The sequence below is a fragment of the Amblyraja radiata genome, chromosome 20, assembly GCF_010909765.2.
Source record: "Amblyraja radiata isolate CabotCenter1 chromosome 20, sAmbRad1.1.pri, whole genome shotgun sequence".
Classification (NCBI taxonomy): Eukaryota; Metazoa; Chordata; class Chondrichthyes; order Rajiformes; family Rajidae; genus Amblyraja; species Amblyraja radiata.
In genome coordinates, this window is record NC_045975.1 from 34,954,340 (window position 1) to 34,967,950 (window position 13,611).

General features: G+C 46.1%; 1 protein-coding gene across 2 annotated transcripts in view; it reads right to left on the bottom strand.

Moving 5' to 3' along the window:
* The window catches only part of cd44 (CD44 molecule (Indian blood group)), a 28,999-nt gene extending 15,803 nt beyond the window's left edge, over window positions 1-13,196 (bottom strand). For both annotated transcript variants that reach the window (XR_004415128.1, XM_033039257.1), the window contains exons 1-2: window positions 13,032-13,196; window positions 1,150-1,315 (exon numbers count right to left, since the gene is read on the bottom strand). Coding sequence is in view for 1 of the 2 variants with exons in the window: in XM_033039257.1 (XP_032895148.1) it covers window positions 1,150-1,315; window positions 13,032-13,098 (233 nt within the window). In the remaining variant the exon portion in view is untranslated. The remainder of the gene's footprint in view (window positions 1-1,149; window positions 1,316-13,031) is intronic.
* Window positions 13,197-13,611: the final 415 nt, after the last annotated feature.

The window sequence follows — 13,611 nt, forward strand, 5'->3', positions numbered from 1 at the left end:
TTTTTACAGGTTAGGACCAGCGAGGGAGTCTTACCCTAACCTTACTCCCATGGTGGGGGTGTCAGAGAGCACAGGTTTAGGGTGAGTACGGGGTAGGTTTAAGGGAGATCTGAGAGGTAAATTGTCACACAAAGTGTAGTTGGTACCTGAAATGAGCTGTCGGAGGAGGTGGTGGAAGAGGCAGGAACAGTAGCAACATTTAAGAAGCATCTGGACAGGTACTGAATAAGCAAGGCTCAGATATAGAATCATTGAGGGCGGTGTAGATAGGCATGAATGCTGGCATAGACGGCAAAGAAGATGTATGATATGCTTGCCTTCATTGGATAAAGCAGGATGTATGAGAATCAGGAGATGATTCAGCTTTAAAGGAGTTTGGTTAGGTCACATTTGGAGTATTGCATGCAGTTCTGGGTGCCCCAATACAGGAAGCGGAGGCTTTGGAAAGGATGCAGTGGAGGTTCACCAGAATGATGCCTGGACTATGGAGGAAATGGCTGTAGGGAGAGGTTGGACAGACTTAGATTGATTTAACTGGAACGGCAGAGGTTGAGGAGAGACCGGATAGAAGTATGTGAAATTGTGAAAGACACAGAGAGGGTAGACAATCAGAACCTATTTCTCAAATTGGAAACATCAAACACTAAAAGCATAGCTTTAAGGTGAGAGGGACAAATATAAAGGCGATGCGTAGAGCAAGTATTTTACACAGAGGGTGGTGAGTGCCTGGAACGCGCTGCCAGGGATGGTGGTGGGTGCAGATATGACAGTGACATTTAAGAAACTCTTGGATAGACGTATGGATATGTAGGGAATGCAGTGATATGAATTATGCACAAGCAGTTCAGCGTTGGGCTTGGCATCATGTTCAACACAGTCGTTGTGGGTCGATGGGCCTGTTCCTGCACTGTACTGTTCTATTTGTTCTAGGCCCAGTGGGCCAACATTTCTATGTTGTACAAGTCTCTGACTCGAATGAAACCCGCATAATATCAGATGATAACCTTCTCATGCAAGTCCTTGGCTCAGTCTAATGTCCTGCAGCTTTTCATAACCTGTCACTGGCAATTCCCCTGCCTACCAGCAGGGGTCAGAGTCTCTCTGCTGTCCTAAGCGTAAGATGGGGGTTCCACCCCACGGAGTGCTTACCTGCAGGTTTCATAGCCTTCTGCGTGCGCCCTCTTCAATTGGTCCAGTGTGGCCAAGGTGGTCCCGAGGGACTGGCACAAGTCTGCCGCGGCCTGAAAGTCCAGCTGGTAGCGACCACCAAACTCCTTCTGAATGATTCCTTGGGTCCCGCAACCTGTCTCCACATCTGGAATCACAGAATGAAGCATTCAGAATCTCATTGCCTCTGATCACACATCTGTACCTACTCATAGCACCTGCACCACACCGAACCTGGAGCGGTTATCCAGGCTCCAGGTCCGCAGACTGGTCCCTCAGGAGCCCATTATCCATAGAAAGACAATATTGCTGGATATTATACAATATATTATATTGTGCAATATTATCCCTCTTATATTATAGATATTAAAGTGTTGTTTGATCATGGATGTACAGTATTGATGCATCTCAGTAACAATGGATAATTCAAAGTAAATAATATCTTCCTTCCTCTAACTGCACTGGGGTTTCCTTCATGCCTTGAATATATTCACTGACTGAGCTTCTGATCTATGTCCAGCACTGTACTCATTGTCTGAGCGAATGATCCCAAATTTACAATATACTCAACAACTAAACTATCGATTCCCGTCTACAATAGTCACCGACCTATTGAACCCTCCCTATAATAAACCCAGTGACTGAGCCTCCACAACTCTTGGGAAAAGAATTCCAAAGATCCGCTACCATTGAGGAGAAGAAAATTCTTCTCATCTCTGTCCTGTATGGCTGAACCATTATTCTGGGTTTGTGACACCTTGTTAAAGATTCCCAATGGAAATATCATCCCCATATTCACCCATCAAAATGAAATTGTTCATCTCTTGTTATTCTACAGTCAAAGGAATACAGGATTAATCTCTCGTCGTACAACAAACCTGCTATCTCAGAATTAACCTGGTGAACCTTTATTACACGCCCACGAGAACATCCTTCCCGAGAAAGGGAGGTCAGGCCTGTGTATAGTATTCCAGGTGCAGTCTCACCATTGTCTTAACAGCTGATATAATCTGATATCAAGATGTCTCTATTCTTGCACTTAAGTCATTTCACAATAGAGAACAATGTACCATTTGGTAGACACAACATGCTAAAGTAACTCAGTGGGACAGGCAGCATCTCTGGATAGAAGGAATGGGTGACATTTTGGTTTGAGACTCTTCTTCAGACTGTCAGGTATAAACCAACATCTGCAATTCTTTCCTCCACAATATATCATTTGTCTTCTTTGTTCTTTGCTGTACCTGCATGCTAACTTTCATCAGTTCATGTACAATAACCAGCTGGTCCCTTTGAATGATGGCTTACATTTTCTCATCAGTCCTTAGCTGTTGAAACTCTGCAGGTAAGGTCAGACAGAATGTGGGATCCTGTGTGGTTAAAACTTGAACTGAATTCACTCATTGAGTAAACAATACATGAGTTTGCCAGTCAGTGCACAGCCCAGAAGAGCATCAATATTGCTTTCCTCAGACAACAACTTTCTTTAAAGACAAGATGAACTCACAGATAGTCACGCCTGTCTAAACACCTCCATTTCCAACCATGTCGCTACGTGCAATGTCTGACGGTCTATGCTTGAAATTTTCCATGACACCATTAAGTGGAACGTATTTTGTTTTCAGCGGTGTTGACGGATTTGCTGTCACAATGCTCATTTCAGAGCCTGTTTCATTTTGAAGCCTGGCTTCCTTACACTCCTGAACAGCATTGATTTGCCCAGATATATCCTCACCATCCATTTCAATTATGTTACTTGTCCTAAAACCATTTCCCTGTAATCTATTTTTGAACAGAAATTCTCACACACCCAGTTGCATGTATATGGAGTCTTCAGTGCATTCAGGTGTTTTGTCCTGTTCCTTCTCTCACAGCTTGCAGTATCTGTTTGAGGACCATTTCCCACTGTGCCACTAGTTTATTCCAGCCTGTGGTTACACATAATAATATTATCTCTGTTTTTTTCTGAACATCGTATCTTTGACTATGCAAAGAATTATCTCGTTTTCTCATTTTGTGCTGATGTCTTATGGTGTCAGAGATCTGGGTTCAATCCTGACCTCCAGTGGCATCTGTGTGATGTTTGCATGTTCTCAATGTGACCATATTAGATTCCTCTGTTTTCATCCCATATCCCAAAGACATACTGGTTGGTAAGTTAGTTGGGCGCTATCGTGTGCGGGTGAATGGTGCAATATGGAGGGAGTCGATGTGAATGGGTGGAGAATAACAAATGGCATTAATACAGGATTAGTGCAAATGCATGGCTGTGTTCATTGTTGATTCAATGGACTGAAGGGTCTGTTTCCATGTTGTCTGTGTCTCTCTCTAAACCGATGACTAGTGGGCGGCATAGTGGCGCAGCGGTAAAGGTACAGCGCCAAAGACTCTGGTTCAATCCTGACCATGGGTGCTGTCTGTACGGAGTTAGAACGTTCTCACCTTGACCGCGTGGGTTTCCTCCACACTCCAAAGACACGAAGGTTTGTAGGTTAATTGGCTTCGGTAAATTTGTAATTTGTCCCTAGTGTGTAGAATAGTGCTAGTGTACGGGGTGATCGCTGGTTAGTACAGAGTCAGTGGGCCGAATGGCCTGGTTCCATACTGCATCTCTAAAGTCTAAAAGGTTGTCTAATTAATTTAGTCTAAGCTTGATGACTTCACACCATTGTTCTGTCTGCCATGTGTTTGTCCGTTCTTTTAGCCTGTCTATATCCCCTGAAACCTCCATGAATCTTTTTCACAACTCATGTAGCCACCTAGCTTTGTACTTCAGCATTTCCCATTTCCCATTTCCTATCCTTATACGTGTCCGACTGTCCTTTAAATGTTGTTATTTTGCCTGCATCAGCTACATCCTCTTGCAGCTCGTTCCACCCTCTGTGTGAAATAGTTGCCACTCAGGTTCTTATTAAATCTGGCCCCACTTACCTTAAACCTAAACCTCCAGTTCTTGATTCCCTTACACTAGGATAAAGACATTTGCCCTATCTATTACCCTCGTGATTTTATACACTTCTATAGGATCATCCCTCAGTCCCCTGTGCTCCAGGGAATAATGTCCCAGACTGCCCAAGCTCTCCCTCGAGCTCAGGCACTTGTGCCCTGGCAACATCTTCATAAAACTCTGCACACATTCCAGCTTAATGTCATTCTTCCTATAGCAGGGTGACTGAAACTGAACACACTCCAAATGCAGACTTACCCCCATCCTGTACAACTATAATATAATTCTTCTATACCCAGTTCCCTGATGATGAAGTCCAGTGTGCCACCACCCTATCTACCTGTGATGCCACTTTCAAGGAATTATGTATTTGTACTCCTGGGTTCCTCTGCTCTACAACACTCTCCAGGACCCTATGATTCAATGTGATGGTCCCGCCATGGTTCAACTTCCCAAAATGCTACACCTTACACTTATCTGTATTAAACTTCAATAGCCATTCCTCGGCCCACTTGCCCAGTTGATCAAAATCACGCTGTAATTCTTGATAAACATTTTCACTGTCTACAATACCACCAATTTTAATGCCAACAGCAAACTTACTAATCATGCTTTGTCTACTCTCATCCAAATCGTTGATATAGATAATAATCAGCAATGGACCCAGCACCGAACCCTGAGGAGCACCACTTGTCACAATAACCAACCTTCCAACTCTGCTTCCTACCATAAAAATGATCTCCTACACACAAAATTATGCTGACTATCCCTAATCAACCTCTGTCTATCCAAATATATGTATATCTTATCCATCAGAATTCACTCCAGTAATTTTCATACCACAGATGTTAAGCTCATTGATCTACAGTTCCCAAGTTTTTCTTTGCAGACCTTCTAAGAGGAATAACATTAGTCACCCTCTAATCTTCCAGCACCTCAGCTGTGTCTAATGATGATTCATACAGTATATCTTAGCCAGGGCTCATGCAATTTCTTCTGACTTCCCAGAATGGATGTAGCTGATCAGGCCCAGGAGATTTATCATCTTTGGTTGTCCAACAACTCCTCCGCTGTTGGATACGGATTATCCTCAAGATATTTCCATTAACTTTTCCAAGTCCCCGCATCTTCATGTCTTTCTCCTTGGTCTAATAGGAGGAGCAATATTCATTGACGTAATATTCATGATTTTGTTCAGAAATATTCATTGATGAAATTCATTCATTCAAGACTTTCTTACATATTTGTAATTCCCATTATTTCCCAAAAACTTCAAATTCCTGGCCGTGCATATTTCCGAAGATCTTTCCTGGTCCCAGCACACTGATGCAACCATCAGTGCCTCTACTTCCTGGGAAGATTATGGAGAGTCGATATGTCAAAGAGGACTCTCTCGAACGTCTACAGGTGCACAGTAGAGAGCATGCTGACCGGCTGCATTGTGGCCTGGTTCAGCAACTTGGAGCGGAAAAGACTGCAGAAAGTTGTGACAAATGCCCAGTCCATCACCGGCTCTGACCCCAGGAAGGCTGCTGGACCAGATGGCATCCCAGGGAGAGTATTGCGGGACTGTGCAGACCAGTTAGCGGAGGTTTTTAGCAAAATCTTTAACCTCTCTCTGTTAACGTGCACTGTCCCTAAATGCTTTAAGACTGCTACCATCGTGCCTGTACCCAAAAAAACATTCATTAAGAGCTTGAATGACTATGGACCTGTTGCTCTCACTTCGACCATGATGAAATGTTTTGAACGGCTGGTCCTGGCTCACATTAAGTCCTCACTCCCACCCACCCTGGATCAGCATCAATTTGCGTATAGAGTTAATAGGTCAACGGAAGATGCCATCAACACAGCTCTACATTCTGCACTGGCACATCTGGAGCGTCCTGGCTCATATGTGAGGATGTTATTTGTAGATTTTAGTTCTGCATTTAATGCTATCATCCCCAGCAGAATGGTGGACAAACTGTCTGATCTGGGTGTTAATGCAAACACATGCGGATGGATTAAGGACTTTCTAACAGACCGCCCACAGACTGTCAGGATGGGATCCAATTACTCCCCAGTCCTGACGCTCAGCACAGGTGCGCCACAAGGTTGTGTGCTGAGTCCCATCTTGTATACAATATACACTTATGACTGTATACCAACACACAGTACAAACAGGATCATCAAGTTTGCGGACGACACGACTGTGGCGGGACTGATAAACAACAACGACGAGTCTGCCTACAGGGATGAAGTCCAAAAACTGACCGTCTGGTGTACCAAAAACAACCTGGTACTCAACCCATCAAAGACAAAAGAGCTGGTCGTTGACTTCAGGAGGAAGAGGAGAGAGGAACCTGCTCCCTTATACATCAAAGGAGACATGGTGGAGAGAGTCACTGGCTTTAAGTTCCTGGGAATAAACATCTCCCAGGACCTCAAATGGCAAATGAACACCGTCACTCTCGTGAAGAAGTCACATCAGCGGCTGTATTTCCTGAGGTCTCTGCGGAGAGCAAACGTCTCACAGCCGCTGCTGTTGTCCTTCTACCGATGCGCCGTGGAGAGTATCCTCTCCTATGGAATCCTGGTGTGGTTTGCTAGCTGTACTGTGGCTGAGAGGAGGGCGTTGCAGGGAATTATAAAAACTGCGCAGAACATTACAAACGCCCAACTGCCCTCCTTGGATGACATATATAGGGCCCGATGCTTGCGCCGGGCCACAAATATCAAGCAGGACACATCCCACCCTGCCAACCACCTTTTTACTCTGCTACCCTCTGGGAGGCGATTCAGGACTCTGAAGGCTCTGAACAACACAGAAAGCCAGTTTAAGTCTTTGGTTAAGTTCAGTCAGATGCGAGCTGCAATAATGCTATCTCAGCACTTCAAAGTAACTTGTGCCACTGAAGAGTTTGCTAACTATTTAAGTTGATGAATTCCAGTCCATAAAAAATAGTTTCTACCCATGTGCGATAAAAGAGCTAAATTCCAACAGAGAATGCTGGGGAAGCAAAATGTAATTCCAAGAAATGCCGCCAAATTCTTTTAAATTCTTTTAAATTCTTTTAAAATACCTATTTAATTTTTACTAATAAGTGTACATATGTGTTAATGGTTGTCGTGTTTGTATTTTTTTAACCGGAGGAGATGTAATGGAATTTCGTTGCACAGTATTGTGCAATGACAATAAACGTATTCATTCATTCAGATCCCCTTGATGGTGGGGAGGTCAGAGCCGGTGATGGACTGGGCAGTTGTCACAACTTTCTGCAGTCTTTTCCGCTCCAAGTTGCTGAACCAGGCCACAATGCAGCCGGTCAGCATGCTCTCTACTGTGCACCTGTAGACGTTCGAGAGAGTCCTCTTTGACATATCGACTCTCCATAATCTTCTCAGGAAGTAGAGGCACTGATGATTGCATCAGTGTGCTGGGACTAGGAAAGATCTTCGGAAATATGCACGGCCAGGAATTTGAAGTTTTTGACCCTTTCCACCATCGTTCCATTGATATAAATGGGATTGTGGGTCCCGATCCTTCCCTTTCCAAAGTCCACAATCAGTTCCTTGGTTTTACTGGTGTTGAGAGCCAGGTTGTTGTGCTGGCACCATTTGGTCAATCGGTCAATCTCACTTCTCTACTCTGACTCATCACCATTTGAGATTTGTCCCACAACAGTGGTGTTGTCGGCGAACTTGATGATGGAGTTCGCACTATGTCCGGCTACACAGTCATGAGTATAGAGTGAGTACATCAGGGGGCTGAGCACGCAGCCCTGAGGTGTTCCCGTGCTGATTGTTATCGAGGATGTCATATTTCCACCAATACGGACAGACTGTGGTCTATGGATGAGTATGGATGGGTCCAGAGCGGAGTGGAGAGCCAGTGAGATTGCATCCACCGTTGACCTGTTGTGACGGTAAGCGAACTGCAGTGGGTTGAGATTCTTGTCGAGGTCGGAGTTGATATGCGCCGTAATCAACCGCTCAAAGCACTTCATTACCACAGACGTTAGTGCCTCAGGTCGATAGTCGTTGAGGCACGTCACCTTACTCTTCTTGGGCACCGGTATTATTGTTGCCCTTTTAAAGCAGGTGGGAACCTCAGACCTCAGAAGTGAGAGGATGAAAATGTCTGCAAAAACTCCAGTCAGTTGGTCTGCACAGGTTTTGAGAACACGACCGGGTATACCATCAGGTCCAGGCGCTTTCCGAGGGTTCAACCCTCTGAAGGATCTTCTGACGTTGGCCTCTGTGACTGTGATTGAAATACCATCAGTGAGGGATGTGAACAAGATTTCTGTGCTTTAGTTGTAGTTTTAGAGATACAGCGCAGAAACAAGCCCTTTGGCCCACCGGATCCGCACCAACCAGTGACCCCACACACTATCTTACACACCCTAAGGTTTTACTAGACCAAGCCAATTAACCGACAAACCTGTACGTTTTTGGAGTGTGTAAGACCTATTCAACTCTGCCTCCTGTCCCGGTGGAGTTTACAATTTCTCTTTGTGACCATGTGGGTTCCCTTACACCAACACCGCATAGACGCACGAGTTGGTAGGTTAATTGCCCATTGTAAATTGTCCCTATTCTGCAGGTGACTGCTAGTGGGGGAGCTGATAGGAATATAGAAGGGTAATAATGATTTGGGGGTAGGATCAATGCAAAAATGGATGCTTAATCGCTGGCATGGACTTGATGGATTAAAGGGCCTGCTTGCCCACCATTGTACTCTATGGCTCTATGCCACTTCCTCTACCATGCTCAGAACTCAATCTGCCCTCAAAGAACAGTTTGTCAGTCGATGACATTTCAACTTGATGTGTACTCTAAGCTCATTTAATACTCTGCTCCATGAAATTTCCTCCTGATCTTGCAGTGATGCTCCCATTCCACCCCAATGACACTGAACATAGCTCTTGGACAACCACACAGTCAACGCTTCATTTCTATAATACAATGATTCATCATACCGCATCCTCACCGCCCAGAGTAACACCTTTCCCTGTGTGTTTTCGAATTCCACCCAGGTCCCAGCATCTCACTGCAGTTGCCGTGTGGTTATCTCCACTACAGCTCTTGATCTCATTGCCATCACCCTTCCCATATACAATCTGGCCAGCCTTTGTCTGACTCTTGCCTTTGTTACTGTCCAGAGCATCTTACATTGTTTGTTTAGTTTAGAGATACAGCGTGGAAACAGGCCCTTCGGCCCACCGAGTCCATGCCAACCAGCGATCACCCGTACACTAGTTCTATCCTACACACTGGGGACAATTCACAAAAACCAATCAACCTACAAACCTGCACGTCTTTAGGATGTGGGAGGAAACCGGAGCACCCGGAGGAAACTCATGCGGTCACGGTGAGAACGTACTAATTCCGTACAGACAGCACACATACTCAGGATCGAACCGGATCGCTGGCACTGTAAGGCAACAACTCTACTGCAGCGCCACCGTGCCACCCGGTACGCACTCTCACCTACACACTCCTCTTCAGGTGGTTGTCCTGTGATTCCTGCTGTGGTGGGGCATGTGCCACCTGTATGGTGATCACTGGATTCATGTCCATGGAGCGAATCCATCTGGTCTCCTCAACAACCCTTTTCCTCCCACCATCTCGGACAATGGAAGGTGGGTCGCAGTTTTCCATTCCCCACCATTATCCTCTCACACTCACATCTGATCAACTCTGGACTGTGTCCCTAACCTAGGGGTCTCCCTCCATCTGGCCAGTGTACCTTGGTCCTTGAGTGGCTTCAGGAACTGGCCCCAAACACCCGTCTACTCTGCCTTCAAGAAAGGTGGCAAAATATTTCAAATGCACAACTTGCTCTTGAACTGACCTGTCCATTCAATAACCTTGCCAATCATGATGCCTTCAGTTCTCTCTGCCAGTGTATAGTACGTATAATTTGACAGGTGTAACTCCTCTCTCCTCTTCAATTCCAACACGTCAGCACAGTGGTGCAGCTGGTAGAGCTGCTGCCTCACAGCGGCAGAGACCCGGTTTAATCCTGGCCTTCGGTGCTATCTGTGTGGAGTTTGCACATTCTGCCTGAGTTTGAAGAAGGGTCTCAACTGGAACGTCACCTATCCATGTTCTCCAGAGATGTTGCCTGACCCGCTGAGTTACTCCAGCACTTTGTGTCCTTTTGTGTCGAGCAGCATCTGCAGTTCCCTGTTTCTACTGCCTGTGACTGCGTGGGTTTCCAACAGAAGTGCCAGTTTCCTCCCACATCTCAATGATATGTGGTTTTGTGGGTTAATTTACTGACTTAAATTGCTCCGATTGTGTAGGGAGCGAATGAGAAAGTGGCTTAAGATAGAACCAGTGTATGCATAGGTGATCGCTGGACGGCGCAGACTCGATGGGCCGAAGGGCCTATGTCTGCACTGTATGTCTAAAGTTTAAAGATTGCTCTCTAATCCCCTCAGAAGCAATGCTTAATCCTCGTCGCCAATGAAGCATCTTCCGTTTTACTGCTGAGTAAGATTCAAGCGGCTAATCATTCATCCTTCATTGAAGGTGAAACACAACCAGCTCACAACAATGTACCAGAAGCCTCGCCACACGGTACGCATTGTCCTTAAAGGCATGTACACACACAATGTATTACATGCAGCTGCCTTCCAACATACAGTCCAGCGTAGTTACTCTGAGTCAAGTGTAGTGGGCTGCGTTACACAATGTTCTCACACAAAGCCACCCTGAGTTCATTCCAACAGTGGGGAAGGAGATGGTCTCAGTGTATCAACCGCTGTTGAACAGTTGCTTGGCAAATGACACAAGGATGGCTGAGCTCCGAGTTTTCATTTACAACAACCTCTGATCGGCAACAGTGAGTCCCTGCAAATCCAACCTCCCAGCTGCCAATACGATGGCAGGTCGAAGAATCCCATGAGGACGCACCCTCCCCTCCCTTTAGACTTTAGACTGGAGAGATACAAAACGTGGAAACAGGCCCTTCAGCCCACCGAGTCCACACCAACCAGCAATCACCCCGTACATTAGCACTATCCTACACACTCATTTTTACTGAAGCCAATTAACCTACAAACCTGTGCATCTTTGGAGTGCGGGAGGAAACTGCAGTACACGTTGAAAACCCACGCAGTCACAGGGAGAACGTACAAACAGACACCACCCATAGTCAGGATTGAACCCGGGACTGGGAAGCAGCAGCTCTACCCGCTGTGACGCTGTGTCACCCTGTAGGACCCCCAGTGTCGGGTTACTCCAGAGCCTTTGAACAGGGCATATTCTCTTGAACAGGCATTCTGAGGCAGGGGTCTTCCAGAACAGTTACAGAAAGGTTGCTGATCTCCCCACCCCTGCATCCCATCACTCCCACTGGTGATTCACAACCCTCCGGTCTCTGGCAAAAATGTGGGCCCAGAGAGGTGGGAGCGGGATGAAGAGAGGGAAAGGGTCGGAGGAACACCTTCAGAGGAATAGCTTCCATCGGGATCACAGGGTTAAACAGATTTACTTTCACCAGCAGTCAACAGGTTAAGGGGCTGTCCCACTGTACGAGTTAATTCAAGACCTCTCCCGTGTTTAAAAAAAATCAAACGCGTGGTAAGCACATAGAATGTACGTAGCGGGTACGTCGGAGCTCGGGATGTATCTTAGCGGCTCGTAACGCTAACGGCAGGTACTCTGGAAACGCGGTAAGCTCGGGAAGACTCGTGAAGATTTTTCAATGTCCACGAGAGCCCCCAGTATCTACGAGTGGCTATTACCGTAATTCTCCGAGTTCGAATTATGGGAAACTCGGGAGAACTCTTGAATTAGCTCGTACAGTGGGACAGCCCAATTAGCAACTCCACCCGTAAACTAGGGGGCAGTAATCTCTTGCTTGTCTCCATTCAGTCTGTGAGGAGTTCAATCACAGGTTTAACTCTCTGTCGGAACCTGCAGCGTATTTCGATGGTAAACTCTCATCAACAGCTCCCCACCTTGCCCGAGCTTGCTTTCCTGTGACTGAACGGGCATTCGCAAGACTGTGTCTCTCATTGCCCCTCACCCCTGCTTCTGGACTCCCCTCTCCCGGGGGGGGGGGGGTTGAGGAATCCCAGACCTCCCCCTGTCTTGGGGTGAAGGGGCAGTCCATTGCCCCCTGGATACAGAGCTGAGGTAGGGGAGTGGACAGAAGAGGTAGGGTTGGCACTCCAGTGCTGGAGCAAGGATCAGTTCAAGTCCAAGTGGAGCATTAGGAGATCTCAAACAGAGACACAAAGACTGCAAATACTGAAATCCAGAGCAAAATAAGACTACTGTAGGAATTCAGCGGGTCAGGCATTACCTGTGGAGGGAAATGGACAGACGGCTTTGGGCATTGGGACCCTACGTGGTGGGCATGTTCAGAGCTGCCACTCCTCGGTACAATGTGCGCTGGTGGGAGAGTGAGGGACTGATTGTCCTTTTCCCCTTTCAATCTGCCTGGGATCGCTTCCTGGAGTTTAATCGGGCGTTTGCCAAATTCTCTGTGGATTCTATGGTAACATTTTCTCAAGCATTAATCGTACCACAGTCAAAGAGCCTCGAGCACAGAGAACATCCTCCAATTCACCACAGTTTCCTTTGATACTTCAAGTCTATTCATCTTCACACCAGAGTACTGATCAAACATTCAGCTGAATTGGTCCTGTCAGTGTCAGATTAATCACCCACTATTCTCTTAACTACTCGTGCTGATCTCAAAAAGATCCACAGAAATCACATTTTGAAAATGTGCAGAACTTTTGCAAAAACGAGCAAAGGAATGACCACGCATACGATTTACTAACAACGGAGGTACTCCTGAGAAGTGCTCTCTCCATCAGCCACCCACCGTCCTAAATGCTATTTTTTCTATTCATCGCACTTTTCAAAAGAAAGTTAAAGGCTTCTGTGAGAAGTCAGCAGCCAGGACACCTACCTTGATCACAGGAGGAATTTGCCACCAGCAGTGAACCCAAAGCTCCAATAAACAGCCTGTGCAACATGCTTGATGCTGTCAGCAGCCTCCCTCTCTCCAGGCTGAGGAAATGAAGTGTGAATGATCTCTCAGTCCCTGCTCCTCTACACTGTCCTCTAGTGAGTTGAGTTTGTTTTAAACTTGGTTTTATTCTGATTGAAGGGAGCAGGGAGGGGTGGGAGCGAGGGAGTGACGTAAGATTTACAGTCACCAAAATAAGAATTCTCTCTCTCTCTCTCTCTCTCTCTCACTTTCACTCTCCCCCTCTCTCTCTCTCTCACTTTCACTCTCCCCCTCTCTCTCTCTCTCACACACACACACACTGATTCTCTTTACACAAAACAGTCAAAACATGTTCTGCATCGTTTAACAAATGCAATGTGAGACAACCTGGACACCCAGAGATATATCAACCAATTAACCACACAGATAAACACCTGCCCATCTATTGATGCTAAACAAACACACACCAACACTTCAAACTGCAGCCGGCTCTCAATGTCTTTACCAGTTCATTTGCCTTTTTTATTGCATTGGATTC